At 46.9% G+C, this 17963-nt stretch overlaps 1 protein-coding gene across 1 annotated transcript in view; it reads right to left on the bottom strand.

Annotated features, from left to right (window-relative positions):
- Positions 1–17963, bottom strand: part of LOC310780707 (low-density lipoprotein receptor-related protein 1-like) — a gene marked incomplete at its 5' end in the record, with an annotated part of 157296 nt that overhangs the window by 98317 nt on the left and 41016 nt on the right. The window contains 4 exons of the mRNA XM_083641218.1: positions 1251–1511; positions 3001–3129; positions 4253–4372; positions 15743–15880. Of these exons, the coding sequence (XP_083497344.1) occupies positions 1251–1511; positions 3001–3129; positions 4253–4372; positions 15743–15880 (648 nt within the window). The remainder of the gene's footprint in view (positions 1–1250; positions 1512–3000; positions 3130–4252; positions 4373–15742; positions 15881–17963) is intronic.

Below are 17963 nucleotides of genomic sequence, written 5' to 3'. Positions count from 1 at the left end.
AAGTTGACCGTTTGATTCCTGAGGCGATGGCGGGGAGGTTTGGCACAGCGCGTGTCGTGTCGCGAGCTGACAACTAGAAATGATTACTTGGGTGTTGTAGCTGTGCCCTTGAGCAAGGCATTAATTTCTGTTCCATTAGGGGCTGTTAGCTAAACCTGCCACGCTCAAAGTCTGCTTGAAGGCATTTCTGAATGAATACTGCTGTCAGCCCAAAATAGAGTATGAAACAAAATGCCTATTCACTGCTGTTACAGTCACATCTACCCGTTTCTGGACCAGAGGAACTTTTTTTTATTAGTTCTAAGAACAGTTGGAGGAAGCCTCCCCTTCTTGTTGTGGAACTAGGAACTATCATAGTTCTTTGATTTTTTTAGCTCGTACTTTAGGGTCGGTACTCTCCCAGGAGGGAGGAGCCTTAGTGACGTAAGTGTATGGTGATTGGTCCTTAGCGACGTAAGCGTATGGGGTGATTGGTTCCCGGCGGAAGTGTACAATGATTAGTCGAACTTTGTAGAAATGCCCCGAGGCTTAACTTGGTCTATTTTTTGTGTAAGCTACAATGGAGTAGCTAGCAAGTTTGGTACTAGTCACAATTGATTAGTTTGCTATTTATTTATCTTATTATTTATCTCAGCAACCGTGCACCCGAGCAGAAAACGGAATACACTATTGAAATCTGCGTGAATTGTACTTGCCACTTCGTTTCCAGTCACCCAGCGGGGTTTTGAGAGATCGTTGAAAAAGGGTAGAATCTATAACCGCTAATAGGGCTGTCCTGGCGGCTCACCTGGTAGAACGCGTAGCATTAAGGCGTAGTCCTTCGCATGGCCCGACCCGGGTTTCCAATCCGACCCGTGGTCCTTTGCCATATGTCGTCCCCTCTCTCTCCCCGCACCTTTCCTGTCTACCTACTGTCCTATACAATAACGGCAAAAATGCCCAAAAAGATAAAAAATAAATAAAAATAAAATAAATAATAGGGACTACTAACTACCGGCTGGCTTACGTCAATTCAGCACAGAAAAAAAAACCTTTGCGGGAATTAGCTCTCAGGGGACCTCTCCAGTGGGCAGCTCCTCTCAGGGAGTCCCCCAGAACTTGGACTGAAAAGGCCTAACGAGTCATGAGGTGCTACTCACGGTGCAGGCTGAGGGAGATGTTTGAGGTGCTACTCACGGTGCAGGCTGAGGGAGATGTTTGAGGTGCTACTCACGGTGCAGGCTGAGGGAGATGTTTGAGGTGCTACTCACGGTGCAGGCTGAGGGAGATGTTGATGGTGCGCACGTCGGTGACGGTCTTGAGGTCGGGGATGCTGGCACACTTCAGCTGGGTGGCCGCGGGCGTGTCGCCCACGTCGATCCAGCACACCGTCTCCTGGGCGTACACGAAGTCCATGGCCATGGTCTGCTTGGTGGGGATGGAGGGGAGCCGGGACGCAGAGCCGCTCAGGGAGGTGCAGCGGATGTCGTGGAGGTTGGCGATCAGCAGCATGGGCAGACGGTCCACCGGGTCTGGGGGGGGGAGGGTGGAGGGTGGAGAGCGGGAGTGGAAGAGCAAGGGAGAGAGAAAGGGGGATGAGAGAAAGCAGAGAAGGACATTGAGAAGAGAAAGGGGAGAGAGGGTGATGAGCGTGATATGGGATGGAGAGGGAAAGAAGAGAGAAGGGAGCAGAGGAGCGATGAAGTTCAGACCACATTCTCTGTATAATAGGGGTGTCAGAAAAAAATCAATTGATATCTTCTATTCTGAAATCGATTCACACCTTTCAAAAATCGATTTTTAACAACCAGCGTAGTGCAGGTTTAGCATGAATAGATGTTACCTTTTGTCTTAGGTTTGTCCTTGTGTGTACTGTTGTGCTCAGATGATGATAGAAACTTTTCAAATGCTTTCATGCCATCATGTTCTACAACGCCTCTCTTAGCACCTAGCGGACTGGAGTAGATCCTGAAATCTCCCTATCTACTGAATCGAGAATCGATTTGGAATCAAATCGTGACCCCAGGAATCTAAATTGAATTGAATCGTGGGATACCAAAAGATTATAGATATATTTTTTGCACATTTTTTAAAAACCTAAACAGATAAAAGGAAAAGAACAAAACAATATGTAGGTAGAGACATGAAAGCCTATCTGGGCTTCTACTTGTCTCTACCTCAGAAAACTAATAGTAACAATAATTCATAACAAAGTAGCAATATAACAGAAACAAGAGAAAGGAAACAAAACAACAGTAGACAAACAAACAAAAAACTAAGAGCAATCCAAATGAATATGGCGATGTGAGGTAGGGGTGTCAAAATTATCATCGCGATGCAGACATGTGAATGGAATCAAATCGTTGACAGATGAATCGTTGAATCGTTAAATTTCTATTGACATTCAGATTTTAAAGCACTTTCTAAGTAAAAAAGGGAGTTGATATTTATCTGACTGCTTGTATTAATTGATGAAAAAGTAGCCATGTGCAGCAATAATACAGAAAATTGAGGATGTGATACGTGGAGCTGCAATACTTTGAGCTGTATCGAGATGCATCGTGATACATCGTGGAATCGAATCGAATCGTTGACAGATTAATCGTAATCGAATCGAATCATGAGGCCAGTGAAGATTCACAGCCCTAATGTGAGGTGTAGGTGTGATGTATGTGGACTGTGTGACTCATCAGAGTTTAAGATTGGATTTACACTCCTACCGTGACATCACTCCTACCGTGACATCACTCCTACTGTGACATCACTTTCCAGTAAACAAGCTTGTAACACCATTAGCACGGTGTCAACAGATTGTTCTAATATAATACTGCAGGGCGCCGTCTCAAACCATGAAAGTAATCACATTAAAAACCAATGTTAGTTTAGTAAGCATCGCAAATAAGGTAACCTTGGTCTTCATTTTGCCCTTTGTGTGTGTGTGTGTGTGTGCGTGTGTGTGTCTGTGTGCGTGTTGTGTGTGTGTGTGTGTGTGTGTGTGTCTATGTCTGTGTGCATTCTCACCGTTCTTGGCCTTGCAGGAGCGGTTGTCGGGCTGCAGCAGGTAGCCCTCCACACAGCTGCAGGTGTAGGAGCCTTGGGCGTTGGTGCACGTCTGACTGCACGCCCCGTACACGCTGCACTCATTGAAATCTGCCAGGAAGGAACACGCAACATGTGAGCGCGTTGACATGCAGGCAATAATCCCAGAACATAAAATATCATTATAATCCTCTGATTGATGTGTTTACATGCACTTTAGTAGGTAGCGGCGAACGCGCCTCAAAGTCTGTGAGCCCATGAGTGTGGACGTTGAGATTGGGCCGTGCATTGAATAAAATGGAAGAGTCAACAAATAGCGAGGTGCGCTTATCGGATTTCTCATGAATCCGATAGTGGCCGTTATCTGATCATGCATATATCGGACTATGCCGTTTACATGAGCCATTGAATAATGTGGTAACTCCATAAATCAGATAATGATCGGTTTGACTAACCAGAAAGTCTGTGAATAAATCTGCAATCTCCAGGAAACAACCTGCACAGGAACTCAAACGAGTGTCCGACCGATACGGCATTTTTGAGACCGATACCGTTTTTCGAGAGGGAAACTTCACAGATATAATGTCGGCCGCCATATCGGTAATATGATATTACCGATATGGCGGCCGACATTGTGGATTTTTAAGCTGGAATGAAAATGTTCTATGTGGAACCAATTTTGCACCGATTGACTATGCAAGGATAGCCTACTCAGTCAGAAGGCTTTATCAAAGAATTCTAGAAATGAACACTAATAATAAAAGAAAGGATTAAAAACAAAACAAATAAATAGTGAAATAAACAGGCAGACAGAGCAGAGATTTTCCTCACAAAAGTGTCCGAATCAATGTAACAAACAGTCAAATGTTGAAAGGGATGCGGTGGAAAGGGAACGGGCTGCAGTTGTGTTCGTTTAGTGATTTGATTTGTTCTGCGTTATATGTTAGGGGAGAAAAGTCGTCACGTCGGCGCATATCAGAAAACATCGACGCTGATACCGACATATCTAGATAGGCCAAATCAGGCCAAAATCGATCAATCATTTGGGCACTAAAACACACATTTATCTGCTAGCAAGAAGCTATGGAGGCTTGATGAAGATCCCTGCATACTGTCCACCTTCAATTCCAACCAGACGGCTCACGTTCCACTGGTCAGTGTCTCAGTGTAATGAGAAGTGGCCATTTTGACCTGGGCCTCGCTGACCAACATTGATGCCAAGTCACCCACTCACCTTGACATGTCTTTCCATCTGGAGCCACCTCGTAGCCGCCGCTGCAGTAGCACTTAGGCCCGTCATGTGTCACAGAGCAGTTGTATTGGCACCCATGGGACTCACAGCCTGGCGCCAGTTCTATACCAGAGAGAGAGAGACACAGAGAGAGAGAGACACAGACAGAGAGAGACACAGACAGAGAGAGAGAGAGAGAGAGAGAGAGAGAATATCATTAAACACAGTGTGGGTATAAAAGCTAACAAGCTAAAGCTAAAAGCTAGTGGGTAGATGGGACAACACACATCACAGTCTTCAGAGGCCTTGATTTAGAGGGCAGGAAGGAAACCATGGAGAATAACGGTGGCTAAAGGAAACCGTTTACGCAATTGCTTCCTGGACTCGCTGCTTAACGGGTTTGTTTGCAGATCACCCGTACGATAGTTATCTCAAACAAACAAACAAACAAACAAAAACCTTACACCCCCCCCCCCCCCACACACACACACACATACACACACACAAGCAGCAGGGGAAACACATGGTGTGTGTGTGTGTGTGTGTGTGTGTGTGTGTGTGTGTGTGTGTCTGTCTACATATGTGCACCAGTCCCCCAGTGACAAATGAGGCGATTTGAACGCGGCGCTAGATGGAGCCGCCCCCCCCCAGAGGGAAGTCAAGGACACAGCCTTTTGGCAGGGAATGAAAGAGGGGCATCTCTCTCTCTCTCTCTCTCTCTCTCTCTCTCTCATCCCCTCGCCATGCTGTGTGTGTGTGTGTGTGTGTGTGTGTGTGTGCGTATGTGTGTGCGTGTGTGTGTGTGTGTGTGTGTGTGATAAATGGGGCGAGATGTCTGTCGCAGATGGAGGCGATGATGCCCCCTGCACTTTTGGAGTGAATGTTAGCAGACATTGGCCCTCACCAGATCGCTAAAAAGTGGGCCGAGGGAACCAGCGAGGAAGGAAGCCAGCTATGTTGTATATAAATTAGATTATTTACAGTATATGTCAAGAGGGGTTTTTCCAGGTCCAAAGCCCAAACGAGACATTTTATATCCCACCCTAATATAACCCATGCAGGCTTATGAAATATTTTACTGCTCACGTCATACAAGCCTCCACCAGGACCAGCAGGCCTGTGACCCACATTAGGTCCTGATCCATTAGTCTTAATAAGCCAGACAGTGTATGAAAACAACAGATCAACTCCAGGAGTTAGTTACTGTACACGTTAAAGGAACACTCTGTCCATTTTCAACCAGCTTTGTATCATTAGAACATCAGTAGTATATCAGAAAACTGTAAACTGTTTTGAAGTCTGTCATTTAATTTGACAGTTATTGAGTGTTAAAGTGTGGACCAGTGACATCACTGGTCCACACTAACTCAAATTAATAACTCAAATCAACTCTCAATAACTGTCAAACTAGATGAATGATGAATAGTTTGACAGTTATTGAGAGTTGATTTGAGTTAATGAGTTATTAATTTGAGTTAGTGTGGACCAGTGATGTCACTAGTCCACACTTTAACACTCAATAACTGTCAAATTAAATGACAGACTTCAAAACCGTTTACAGTTTTCTGATATACTACTGATGTTCTAATGATACAAAGCTGGTTGAAAATGGGCGGAGTGTTCCTTTAAGGGCAGTGTATGAAAACAACAGAGATCAACTTCAAGAGGAAGTTACCGTACGTTAACAACAACAATGTTAGCTATCAAGCTAGCATTGCTACACGCTGAAAATGGCAAGTTTTGACAAAGATTTAGATTGTGCAACAAAGCAGACCTGTTTGGTACTTTTGGTGGATGGAGGTTAAGATAACAGCCAATTTTTCCCCGCTAGACCAGATTGAGAGTAAATAAGAGCAGCCAGACTCTCTCCTGCGCTGGCCTGGTACAGCGCTAAACGGAGAGAGGCTCACACTGCACAGAGCTGGTGATGATGCTACAGCCCAGCAGAGACGGGACCAGTGACGGGCCCAGGGTGAATGTTACATAAAGGCTGTGGCACTCTGCGCCACAATAGGTCTTTTGTTGTGGCCCCACTGAGAGGAAGAGCCCCCGGCAAACACTGTGGACCACAGCAAATCCATTCACCAAGCCAAGCCACCATGCCCAAACCAGGACCAGGGTGCTACACTAGCCACAAGAACTCCAGGCTCCAGTGATGTTGCTATACTTTGGCTTCTAACTCCAGTTCCCAGAATGCATTAGGAGGGTACCAGGAAGTGAATACTGCTTGGATGCGATTTAATTCGATTCACGGCCTGTTCTTAAAAATAGCCTCTTTTTCCTTTGTAAGAGTAAGAAAATAAGGAACCACTTGGGTGAGGGGAGGAGGTTGTGTGTGCAATCCTTTCATCAGATAGGATTTATATACGTTATATGGCCGAGCAATATGCACCAAAAATCATATCTCTGTATTTTTAGGCTGAATGGTGGTGACACAATTATATATCCGTGTTTTGTACACTAAATGTTCAGTTGTAAGTCAAAGCCACATGTGAGATGTCGTCACCACACTTTTAACAAGACTGCCATCAAAATAAAATGGAAAGACAGAGTTTCCTTTCCTGACTATTGGTGCCGTCACAAAATATTTACACAATGATATTTTTTATTAATAATGTAGATATAATGACTAAGTGGGTAAAGGCAGATAATAACAGTCTGCTAAATTCAGAAGATGACATCAAATACTTTACTGTAATGCAGCCTTTAAAACCAGGACAAGACAACATCACGATATTACAATCCAAAAATCTAAGAAGATATGTAGTCTCATATCATGATATCCATATCATGTCAATATATTATTGATATACTGCCCAGCCCTACATTTATAACTAAACCAGGGCAAGAAGAGGAAATGAGACCGAACATGAGAACAAAGGAAGAGAAAAAGAGAACAGGAGAGGGGAAGAGAGAAGAGAGAAGAGAGAAGAGAGGAGGAGAGGAGAGGAGGAGAGGAGGAGGAGAGGAGAGGAGAGGGGAAGAGAGAAGAGAGGAGGAGAGGAGAGGAGAGGAGGAGGAGAGGAGAGGAGAGGAGAGGAGGAGAGGGCAGGAGAGGAGAAGAGAGAACAGAGGAGAGGAGAGGAGAGGACAGGAGAGAACAGAGGAGAGGAGAGGAGAGGAGAGGAGAGGAGAGGAGAGGAGAGGAGAGGAGAGGAGAGGAGAGGAGAGGAGAGAACAGAGGAGAGGAGAGGAGAGAACAAAGGAGAGGAGAGGAGAGGAGAGGAGAGGAGAGGAGAGGAGAGGAGAGGAGAGGAGAGGAGAGGAGAGGAGAGGAGAGGAGAGGAGAGGAGGAGAGGAGAGGAGAGGAGGAGGTAACAGTGGTGAAAGGGATTGATTGTATGGTATGTTTGAACAGTCTCTCAGCAGCAGCACCACAGCAGCAGCAGCGTGTCAGAAGCTTAACGAGGGGTTAATGAAGGAAGCAAACAAATCACAGCGTGACCCACAGGAGGCCTTGATTGCTCAACAAGCATGCAAACGCCATTGATCCTGTTACGGCACGGATGGCAACCCTCCATTCTCCTCATCTGCATCTGTCCAAAGGACGCCCAGGAGGGAGACGAGGAGGTGCATCTGTCCAGAGGACGCCCGCGTGGGGAGACGAGGAGGAGCCTCTGTCCAGAGGACGCCCGGGTGGGGAGACGAGGAGGTGCATCTGTCCAGAGGACGCCCGTGAGGGAGACGATGAGCTTGTTAGGCTACTGCAGGAGTCGTGTTCTGGGTGGCAGGTTGATTGAGGGCGACTCAGAATCCACACAAACAAGGAGGCGAAAGGGGAGAGGAGTGTGAGACATGCAACTGGAGACAATGACCGTGAGAAGGAGCGACTGGAGAAAAGTTGAATGAGTGTTCTTGGACTCCCTCCAAAGCCAGAAGAACATGAGGAAATGTGGGAGATTTGACATTTTCATCTCAAGCCCAACCCTGGTGTTGACAGGGTGATGCAGGGTGTGACAGGGTGACGCAGGGTGCAACAGGGTGTGACAGGGTGACGCAGGGTGTGTGTCAGGGACAGGTCCATGGCTGTCGTTAGTTACAAAACAAAACAGTCACTCACGACTGAAGGTTTCATAAGTACCACTTCTCAAAGACATCCTCTTGGTGTTTTAGTCCACAAAGCTTTGTGGAGGTTTCCAGGGAAACAGAGTCACAGCATTCTCTTTCTCTCCTCAACAATTGAAGTGAATGATGACCAACTTTCAAACGTAACCTCCCCCCCCTCCCTCCCCCACACTGCCCATCTGGTGTGTAATCCAAGTCTCCAGAAGCCCCGAGAGATGCCAAGCTCTTTTTAGCTTAAATCGTCACTGTAGCCATGAACTTAAACATAAATGAAATTCTTTCAAGGCAACTTGGCAGCCCGGGGCTTCTGGAGACTTGGATTACACCAAACAAGCAGTATGGAGGCATTTAATGAGTGTTATTGAATGTTTTTTTTTATGTTTCAAAGTTGGCATGAGGGTGAGTAGATAATGACTGAACTTCCCCTTTAAGACTCCATCACTTCTGTGCTTATTAAATAAATCATTATCTCCATGTATTCACCTTATTCCTGGACCTACGTTTCCCATAATTCTCAGCGGTTGCCGGTTGTCGACTTCCTGTTTACATTTTTTTCACTAGCAAGGAGGTGCGCGCCGCTGTCAAAGAGTGGGAACGTTTGGCTTATTTGATCCGAAATGGCTAAAAATAGTAACGTTGTGTGGTTGCATAGCGGCGATATTTTACAAAGACGAGATGAATGTCAATTCACTCGTCCTGTACGGGCTTATTTTAGCCGAAATGGCTAAAAATAGTATGTGGTTGCATAGCATAGCATAGTTGTTTTGAAGGCTAAACGTCCAAACCGGAACTCTTATTATGTGGTCATTGAACGGAGCTTTAGCGGTCTCTCTCTTTCAAGATTCAAGATATTGTCACTCCGTTGTAGAATTATGCACGTGTGAAATTATTATGCTGGGGGGCTCCATTACAAGACATAGGTAGGTACAAAGTCACAACAATTATTATGATTATTTTCAGTCTCTTTCGCTATGAACGGTCCTGGGCGGAAACAGGCAACCGGCAGCTGGAAACAGGGAGGGAGGGTGTCATGGAAGCGCCCACTGCCTCACCAGGAAACTCGTGAATACTTCTAGCGGTGATAAAAGTCAAAAATGCCAAAAAAGTGCAGCAGCAAATAGCATCTGTGTGGCAGCGCAGGCCGTTCCTGTGCATGTCACTTCAGAGTGAGGTAACTCCTGTGACATTCCACCCGTCTGGAGACCAGTCTGCACATGCCCACGCAGCTTCTACCTGCAGCTGATGGGAGCCTCCTCACTTCCCTATGGAGCTCCACGATATGACCTCATCTCTGCTTATTGTCTCTACCACCGACTGGACCACAACTCCCACAATGCTCTACTACGAACTCATCCACGTTTAACATAATATCACCACCACTCTCACAAAATCGGGGCAGTGCCTAAAACAATTCCGCTGCACCATTCTGCGAAATTGCTGTGTGATGATGACTTGCTTCCTTGGTGCACTGCACTCCATCAAATATAGCACTTGTTGGGAAAATGCTAACGCTAATTGAATTGGATATAGCGCGCATGTATGGTAAATCAGACTTGTATGGGGGAGAGAGAGGTAGGCAGGCGGTGAGGCTACGCAGAGCTGAAGAGTCACATGACGTCTCTTGCCACGGAAAGTAAGTAAAGACGGGGTTGCGCTTGTTATTTTTTTTTTTATGTTTTTTACACTCACGATTCATTCAGTAGGTCACGGGTTGGCTTGGTTACAGCCTTAAAACTCCTTATATAAGGATTTTTCGAAAATACCTACGGAGAAAATGAATGGCAAACTGACTTCCGGGGCAAGAGACGTCGCGTGACTGTTCAGCCTCTATTTCTCTGCAGTTGTTTGCAGCCAGGCAGGGCAAAGTAACCGTATGCAAACACAAGCAGGGCAGCAGCCTGTGAGTCATGAGCAAACAGGGCTTATCATCAGCCCAAACACAGGCAGCATGCTGCTGCGGCAGACCACATCTACACTCACTCACACACACACACACACACACACACACACTCTCAACACACAGTGCACACACAGGAACAAAGCGTTCTCAAACACGTGCGACAGCAGAGCCTTGCCTCGACGCTGTGATCTTCCTCACTCGGCAGCCAATCCTGAGGAGCCTATTAAGGTGATAGTTTACAACATTGTCCCGTCTCAGAATACAGACAAAGATGCCAGAGGAGGACCGGCAATAAAACAGGTCTCGTCGTGCGATACAACCTAATTGCAGCCAATAAAGTCATTTAGGTCAAGAAGGGCCGCCGTGCATGCAGAGAGAAGACCACGTGGACCTTCTGTGTCGGCTATGACAGCTATTGAGATGTTGCATCGACAATAGCGTCAGGGCAGCGCAACAAGCGGAGGAAAAAGATCAGAGCCGTATAGACGGTTTTAACTTGACAACAAAAACATTCTAAATTGAACCCCCGCTCACTTCCTGTTGCAGTGTTTGCTATGGACATAAAAGAAGAAAAAAACATTCAAGTGCAGGACTGACCATTCCGTGAAAACTGTCTATACAGCTGAGCAGCGAAAACAAAAGTAACAATGTCGAGTGAATATTTCTGCAGTTTGCCGAATGCTGAGAAAAAGGAAGTGCTGTGGGGTTGCGCTCTGGTGAAAACCGTCTATATATAGAAGAGTCGCGACATCTCCATTCACTCCAATGGACCGGTTTTTTACTCTCAAAAGAGTTCCAGGAAGTAAGGTTCTGGATTAAGCAGCACTGTCGAGTTGCAGCAAAATGGACAGTTTGTGTTGTAGTTAAGATTTTTTTTATTTTTTATTATCAAATTGTACATTATCAGCTTTATTTTAGCATTCAAAAGTAGCGCGAGAGCCCTTCCTGGCTGTTCATTGGCTAATGAGTCACACACTTTGGTCCTCCGCTGACGCCACTCTCTCTCTCTCTAAATTGCTCTGGAAAAGACATGAGCCCTCAAGTGTGCTGCTGCCATGAGCCCATTTGCTCTCTGGCCTATCAATCAGTGACTTGCGAGGGGAGGGGAGGGGGCGGGGCCTGGCCCCCCTAGAGAGGGGAGGGGGCGGGGCCTGGCCCCCCTAGAGAGGCCCCCTTCAATTCATCCAGGAAAAGACAGAGGAAGAAGAAAGGCAGCAGAGCCACAGATCAATGAATAGACTCAACTTTCCCCCATAGCGCAGAAAAACAACATAACTGCCAATCATCGAGAAAGGCTGTAATTAGGTTTAAAAAGAAAATGCCTTTTCTTAAGATGGTAATTATATTTTCTGTTTGCCCAAAGCATGGCAGGGATACGAAGTGAAGGGTCACTGGCCTGAAGGACCAACGCAGCTTGGTCACGCAGCTTGGTCAGATGACCAGATCATCTGACTTTGACCTGGTCTTGAGCAAGGCACTAAGGTTCAGTTTCCCCCCCAGATGTGAACATGAGTGTTTGTTTAAGCCTCCCTGGTTCTTTTGCAATGGCTCCCGCGGGCCTGTGCTGTGTGTGTCCTTGGGCAGCGTGCCCAGCAGCTACAGATGATTGAATCAAAATCCAAGAATTAAAGAAGGTTCTGAACTTCACCGCAACACTAATGTCTTTAATTCACCGTGACAGTGGAGCAATAGCTGCATCATGTTTTTGATCCCTATACAGTATGCTGTGAACAGTCACCAAATAGAACTCCCGTGTCAGATTAAAACGCTATAATATCGGAGAGAAAGTTCTTGGCGTCAAAGCTGATTTCTGTCTTTTCCTGTGCGAGTGTCTCTGCTGTGATAAGGGCCTGTGAGACAACCATTCATCTCACCACCCATCCCAGCAGGACATTGTTCACCAGGTCACTCCCTTTCCTTGCTATCATTCCTATAGAGAGGGTAAAGTGAACTTCACTTCCTGCTTCAGCACTGTACCAGAGATTTTCTTCCGCCATTTATTTTCCCATAGACATTTCGTAAAATGCTTGTAAAAAATTGTTTTACTTGGTCAAACAAAACGGTTCAGCTATATTTAGAATCAGGAGAGACCATAGAACATTTCACTCAGACTAAAACTTTAAAAAAACGACATTGAATCTTTTTTCTTCTTTAAACCCGCATTTTTTTTTTGCATTTTGGTCCGAGTGAAATGTTATGTTGTCTCTCCTGTTTCTAAATATATCAGAACCGTTCGGTTTGAACAAGTGAAACTACTTTTATAAGCATTTTACAAAATGTCTATGGGAAAATAAATGGCGGAAGAAAATCTCTGGTACAGTGCTGCTGAAGCAGGAAGTGATGTTCCACTTTGGCTCTCTATGCACAATAATGGTTCTCAAACTTTTGACTTCAGTACCCCCCTTTCCCTGGTTTCTGAATCCAAGTAACCCCTTTACCCGACTACAACATTGTGCTTAGAAAACGGCAAGAGAAATATACTATAGCTGATGCAACGAATGAATGATAAGCCACCTTTTGAAAGATATAACTACAAAATAAGAAATGGAGTGAAAGAGTTGCAATCAGTGCCTCCTGAGCAGATTTATTTTCACGTTTCATTTATTCCCACGATTTATCCTCACATTTTCCCCCCTTTCTCTCAAGTACCCACTGTAGTACCTCCACGTACCCCTAGGGGTACGCGTGTTCCAGTTTTGGGGGAACCACTGCTCATACACAAACCACTACACGTCCTCCCCCAGGCCTTGCCGCGCACCGTGAAAAAAATGCAGAGGAAACATATTATAGGCAGATAAAATTCCTGCCTAAACGACCAGACTGAGCTCCCCTTTCCGACTCCTCTCTCGTCAACAACTTTGGCCGAATTTCTCCCGACACACCAAAACGACAAAGTGCGCTTTCAGACTTGTCAGATACGCTCACACAGGCCGGGGCAGTTTGTACAAGCAAACACTAGGATGCTTGTGAGAGGCAAGGCTTTTCCCTGAAACGGGGGGCTGCTCGCAGACTGCGCCGCAGAACCTTCTGGGCACACTGCTGCTGTGTTTGTATGTGTAGGTCTGGGTGTGTTTGGGTGTGTGTATTTGCAAAAGAGTGCGAGTGTAAGGGTGTGTATGTTTGTGTGTCGCTCACGAGTGGATGCGTGCTTGTGTGTGTGCGTGCGTGCGCGTGTGTGTGTGTGTGTGCGTGTGCGTGCGTGTGCGCGTGCTTGTGTGTGTGTGAGAATTGTAACTTACTGAGGACAGCTGGACTTGTGTAGTTGGGGACAGACAGTGTGTGTGTTATGAGTGTGGGTGACATCATCATCATCATCTGTGTTGTGTGTAAAGGCACGTCCAGCAGTGATGACCAGTGTGTGGGATGCTACAGGAACACTCCACCCACTCTGTGCAACTGTCCGGTTCAGCCGCCCAACTGTCGTCCTGCCCTTCTGGACCATCCTTAGCACTTTGTAAATGTGCTACTGTATGATGGCCGTGTGTGCAGGTCAGGACAGGGGTGCCCTATTCACCTTATGTTCAGACGCGGGGGTGGGCCAAATTCTTCCGGGTTGCTTTAACACTTCCGGCGGTCACGGCGCGAAATACAAAAGAACGTCAGGAGAAGAGAGTTGTTTTTGGAGCGGACAGTGCAGGGGGTAAAACAAAGAACGTAGCCGCCTACTACTTTGAGCTCGGTACACAGCGAGCAAGCGGAGTATCCACTGTTAGCCAGGTCAGATAACGTTATCGTCGACAATGACGAGCACTTTCTTGTCAAACATACCTGGACTCCAACAAAGAAAGCTTCAGAAGGATTTCTCTCCTCCGAGCACAGCGCGAGCCACTTACGTCTATAAGACCCGCAGACGTTAACGTAATTCCCTGGAATGCGAGACTTAACGAGCCAGTTACATGGCGTTGCATTCTTAGACATTGCCGTTTGCTTTTATTTGGTATGTTACATACAATTGGCTAAATTATTAGCTAATTCAGAGTTAGATGATATTGGAGCAGCCGGCCTTCTGTTTCTTCATCCAAAACTGTCATTTCTATCCAATCATCTCCTGTATTAACGAGCCCTTTAACGAGCTGGCCTGCCTGCGCTGCCACAATGGCGTTCCTCTTTCTGGGGAAAAAGTCATTAATTTATCAATCAGCCTGGCTATATGAGGCTGTTTGTCCCCCTCCCCCGTGCTAATGATGAGCATTCAGCCCTGATGCAACCCATCAAATCCTATTAATTAAGACACTATAGAGGATGAGAGAGGCAGCGTGTTGAGTCCATAGTGTCTGAGCCAAAACCACTGGCTGCCTATAGAGGATCAGCTCAGCAGGCAGCCAGACTGAAGCTCTGCCTGCTTGTAGCTGCTCCAACTACTGATGGGATTTACCCATGTCCCGTGTGTGTCCCTTTCTGTTCTGTTATACTGTACACTGTCTGCTTTGTGTCTGTCTCTACTGTACACTGTCTGCTTTGTGTCTGTCTCTACTGTACACTGTCTGCTTTGTGTCTGTCTCTACTGTACACTGTCTGCTTTGTGTCTGTCTCTACTGTACACTGTCTGCTTTGTGTCTGTCTCTACTGTACACTGTCTGCTTTGTGTCTGTCTCTACTGTACACTGTCTGCTTTGTGTCTGTCTCTACTGTACACTGTCTGCTTTGTGTCTGTCTCTACTGTACACTGTCTGCTTTGTGTCTGTCTCTACTGTACACTGTCTGCTTTGTGTCTGTCTCTACTGTACACTGTCTGCTTTGTGTCTGTTATATTGTACACTGTCTGCTTTGTGTCTGTCTGCTTTGTGTCTGTCTCTACTGTACACTGTCTGCTTTGTGTCTGTCTCTACTGTACACTGTCTGCTTTGTGTCTGTCTCTACTGTACACTGTCTGCTTTGTGTCTGTCTCTACTGTACACTGTCTGCTTTGTGTCTGTTATATTGTACACTGTCTGCTTTGTGTCTGTCTCTAGTACACTGTCTGCTTTGTGTCTGTCTGCTTTGTGTCTGTCTCTCCATTGCGCTGGTTGTCAGAGAAAGGGATGTGTTCTACTATTTATTATCCATTCTATCCCTTTTCCTGGAATTATGCTATCTGTTGTATTGCATCATTTGGGCAAATATTGACAATAAATAAGGACCAAAGTCCTGGAACAAGGTTTGGTCAGAGCAACCCTCCGTCTCTACGTGACCGAAGAGATGGAGAAAATGACGAGGCTGCGAAGTTGCGAATGTGTTGTGGAGAAAAATGGTTAGCAAGGAAGTTAGCAAGTGTGTGCAAAGGAAGTTAGCAAGTGTGTGCGTGTGTGTGCACGTGTGCGTGCGTGTGTGTGTGTGCACGTGTGTGTGTGTGCGTGCATGTGTGTGTGTGCGCATGTGTGTGTGTGTGTGTGCGTGCATGCACATGTGTGCGTGCGTGTGTGTGTGTGTGTGTGTGTGTGTGTGTGCGTGTGTGTGTGTGTGTGTGTGTGTGTGTGTGCGTGCACATGCGTGTGTGTGTGTGTGTGTGTGCGTGCGTGCGTGCGTGTGTGCGTGCGTGTGTGTGTTACCTCTGCAGTGAGGCCCCTCATCCCAGCCGTCGGAGCAGTCAGGCACCCCGTCACACAGCCTGCTCATGGGGATACACACGTCCAGGTCCAGGCAGCCGTGCTCGTTGACGGGACACTGGTTCACTCTGTTGTGTAGGCCTGCAACACAACGTTCAACACATCGGAGGAAATGAGCCGTTAAACACGGCCGGATAAAAGCCTCCTTTGTACGGAGAGACAACTTCAAACAAATCACCTGTATACAGGAGGGAAGCAGACCTGTTCAAGAGCTAAGTTGCTGTTTGGGAATTGAAAAGCGTGTTGTGCTCCACCTCCACCTAAACCTAAACCCAAACTCAATGTATCTGTGTTCTGCCTTGACGATGGCTTAATCAAGCCGTTGAGAACAAAGCTGAAGGAGGGAGACCTTCCTGTCTCCAGAGAGCCTGTGGCTATGGGCGAGGCTACCATCCTCATGCTGTGTCCACAGCCCAGAGAGATAGTGGTGGATTTGGAAAGAGCTCGGGCGAAGATCAAACGAAGAAAACATCATTGGGGCAAAGAGAGGAGCCTTAAAAACACTTTCAATCTAATCTTCTCACTTTCTTCTTCCCCTCTCGGTGTCTCACGCGGCTCTGCAGAGCGAGCTGCTGTCTGTGCTATCTAGCCAGCCATGACAGCAGCCGGCCCGGCCCTGCCAGAAGACATCAGCAGGCTGACGGGTTGATAAAGACGCCTGCTGTTTCACTTCCCTTTGTCCAGTCTAGAGACTGACCCCCAGAGCCCTGCAGCCTCTCAGACTGACCCCCAGAGCCTGTCAGACTGACCCCCAGAGCCTGTCAGACTGACCCCCAGAGCCTGTCAGACTGACCCCCAGAGCCTGTCAGACTGACCCCCAGAGCCTGTCAGACTGACCCCCAGAGCCTCTCAGACTGACCCCCAGAGCCTGTCAGACTGACCCCCAGAGCCTGTCAGACTGACCCCCAGAGCCTGTCAGACTGACCCCCAGAGCCTGTCAGACTGACCCCCAGAGCCTCTCAGACTGACCCCCAGAGCCTGTCAGACTGACCCCCAGAGCCTGTCAGACTGACCCCCAGAGCCTGTCAGACTGACCCCCAGAGCCCTGCAGCCTCTCAGATTCCCTGCCTACCAACACAAGGGTTGCAGTTTTGCACAATAGACCCTTTTCACGGAGGCCATTTTGTGTCGAAAAGGCAGGATAAACACAGGTGCAAGCAAAACACCAGTGAGGCTTTCCAAATGTCATGTTAGCGTTTTGCTTGCACCTGTGTGGGAAGCCGGATTAAGGGTATGTGTCCTTCTGGTCACTGCACTAGTGCCTCCTCTGGTCGGTCGGGGCGCACGCTCGGATAGAGGGGAACTGGGGGGGAGTAGCATGATCCTCCCATTAACTACTTCCTGCCGGGGAAACTCCTCGCAGTCAGGTGAAAAGAAGCGGCTGGTGACTGCACATGTATCATTGGAAGCATGTGGTGCTAGTCTACATCTCTCCACAGAGCGGCAGAGCGGGTGGAGCATACCGGTATACATGCATATTTGTGCTGAGTCTGACTATGCCTTCACTATGTGTGTAAACAAAATAACATTTCAAATATTGTGTGGAAACATGATCATTTGGCATAGAGACACTGCATGAAATAGGCCACGCCCATCACGGGGGAAAAGCTCCGGTCATTTCCACACACCAGCGTCATTTTCCTTGAATTAAACATAGCTAAAAGCTGTTGTGTGGTGGGCTGCGCAGACAACAAATGTAAAAAATCGCCAGTTAAAGTTTTTTTGTACTCCTGAGCAAAACAAGGAAGCCCTTGAGAATTGGCGAGAAGAAAAATGTGGATCTAGCTGTCAAGGAAGTAAGTTGGAGTGTTCATCTTCCGTATATACGATCTTTTTGTGCAACACGCAACCATGCACGCGACATAGGAGAACGCCAGGATTGGAGGGGGGGTTTGTGTTTTCCCCCGTCTTGGGCGTGGTTTCTGAATGATGACGCGTTACGCAGTGTCTCTATATGATATAACGATGGAAAAAAGATTAGAAAACTTACAAAAGTAAGCAGAGACAACAAAGATGGAAGGACAGAATGTTGTCTCCTCTGGTGCGGAAAAAGCAGAGATTTCTCAGTCAACAACAGAACAGAGATGCTGTCTCTCTCCCTCATTCTCTCCCACTCCTCCTCTCTCTATCTCTCCCTCTCTTTCTCTCACTCTCTCCCACTCCT

The sequence above is a fragment of the Poromitra crassiceps genome (assembly GCF_964638095.1).
Source record: "Poromitra crassiceps genome assembly, chromosome: 8".
Lineage (NCBI taxonomy): Eukaryota > Metazoa > Chordata > Actinopteri > Beryciformes > Melamphaidae > Poromitra > Poromitra crassiceps.
The sequence above is the reverse complement of the archived record's forward strand: the minus strand, read 5'-3'. Positions and strand labels throughout refer to the sequence as shown.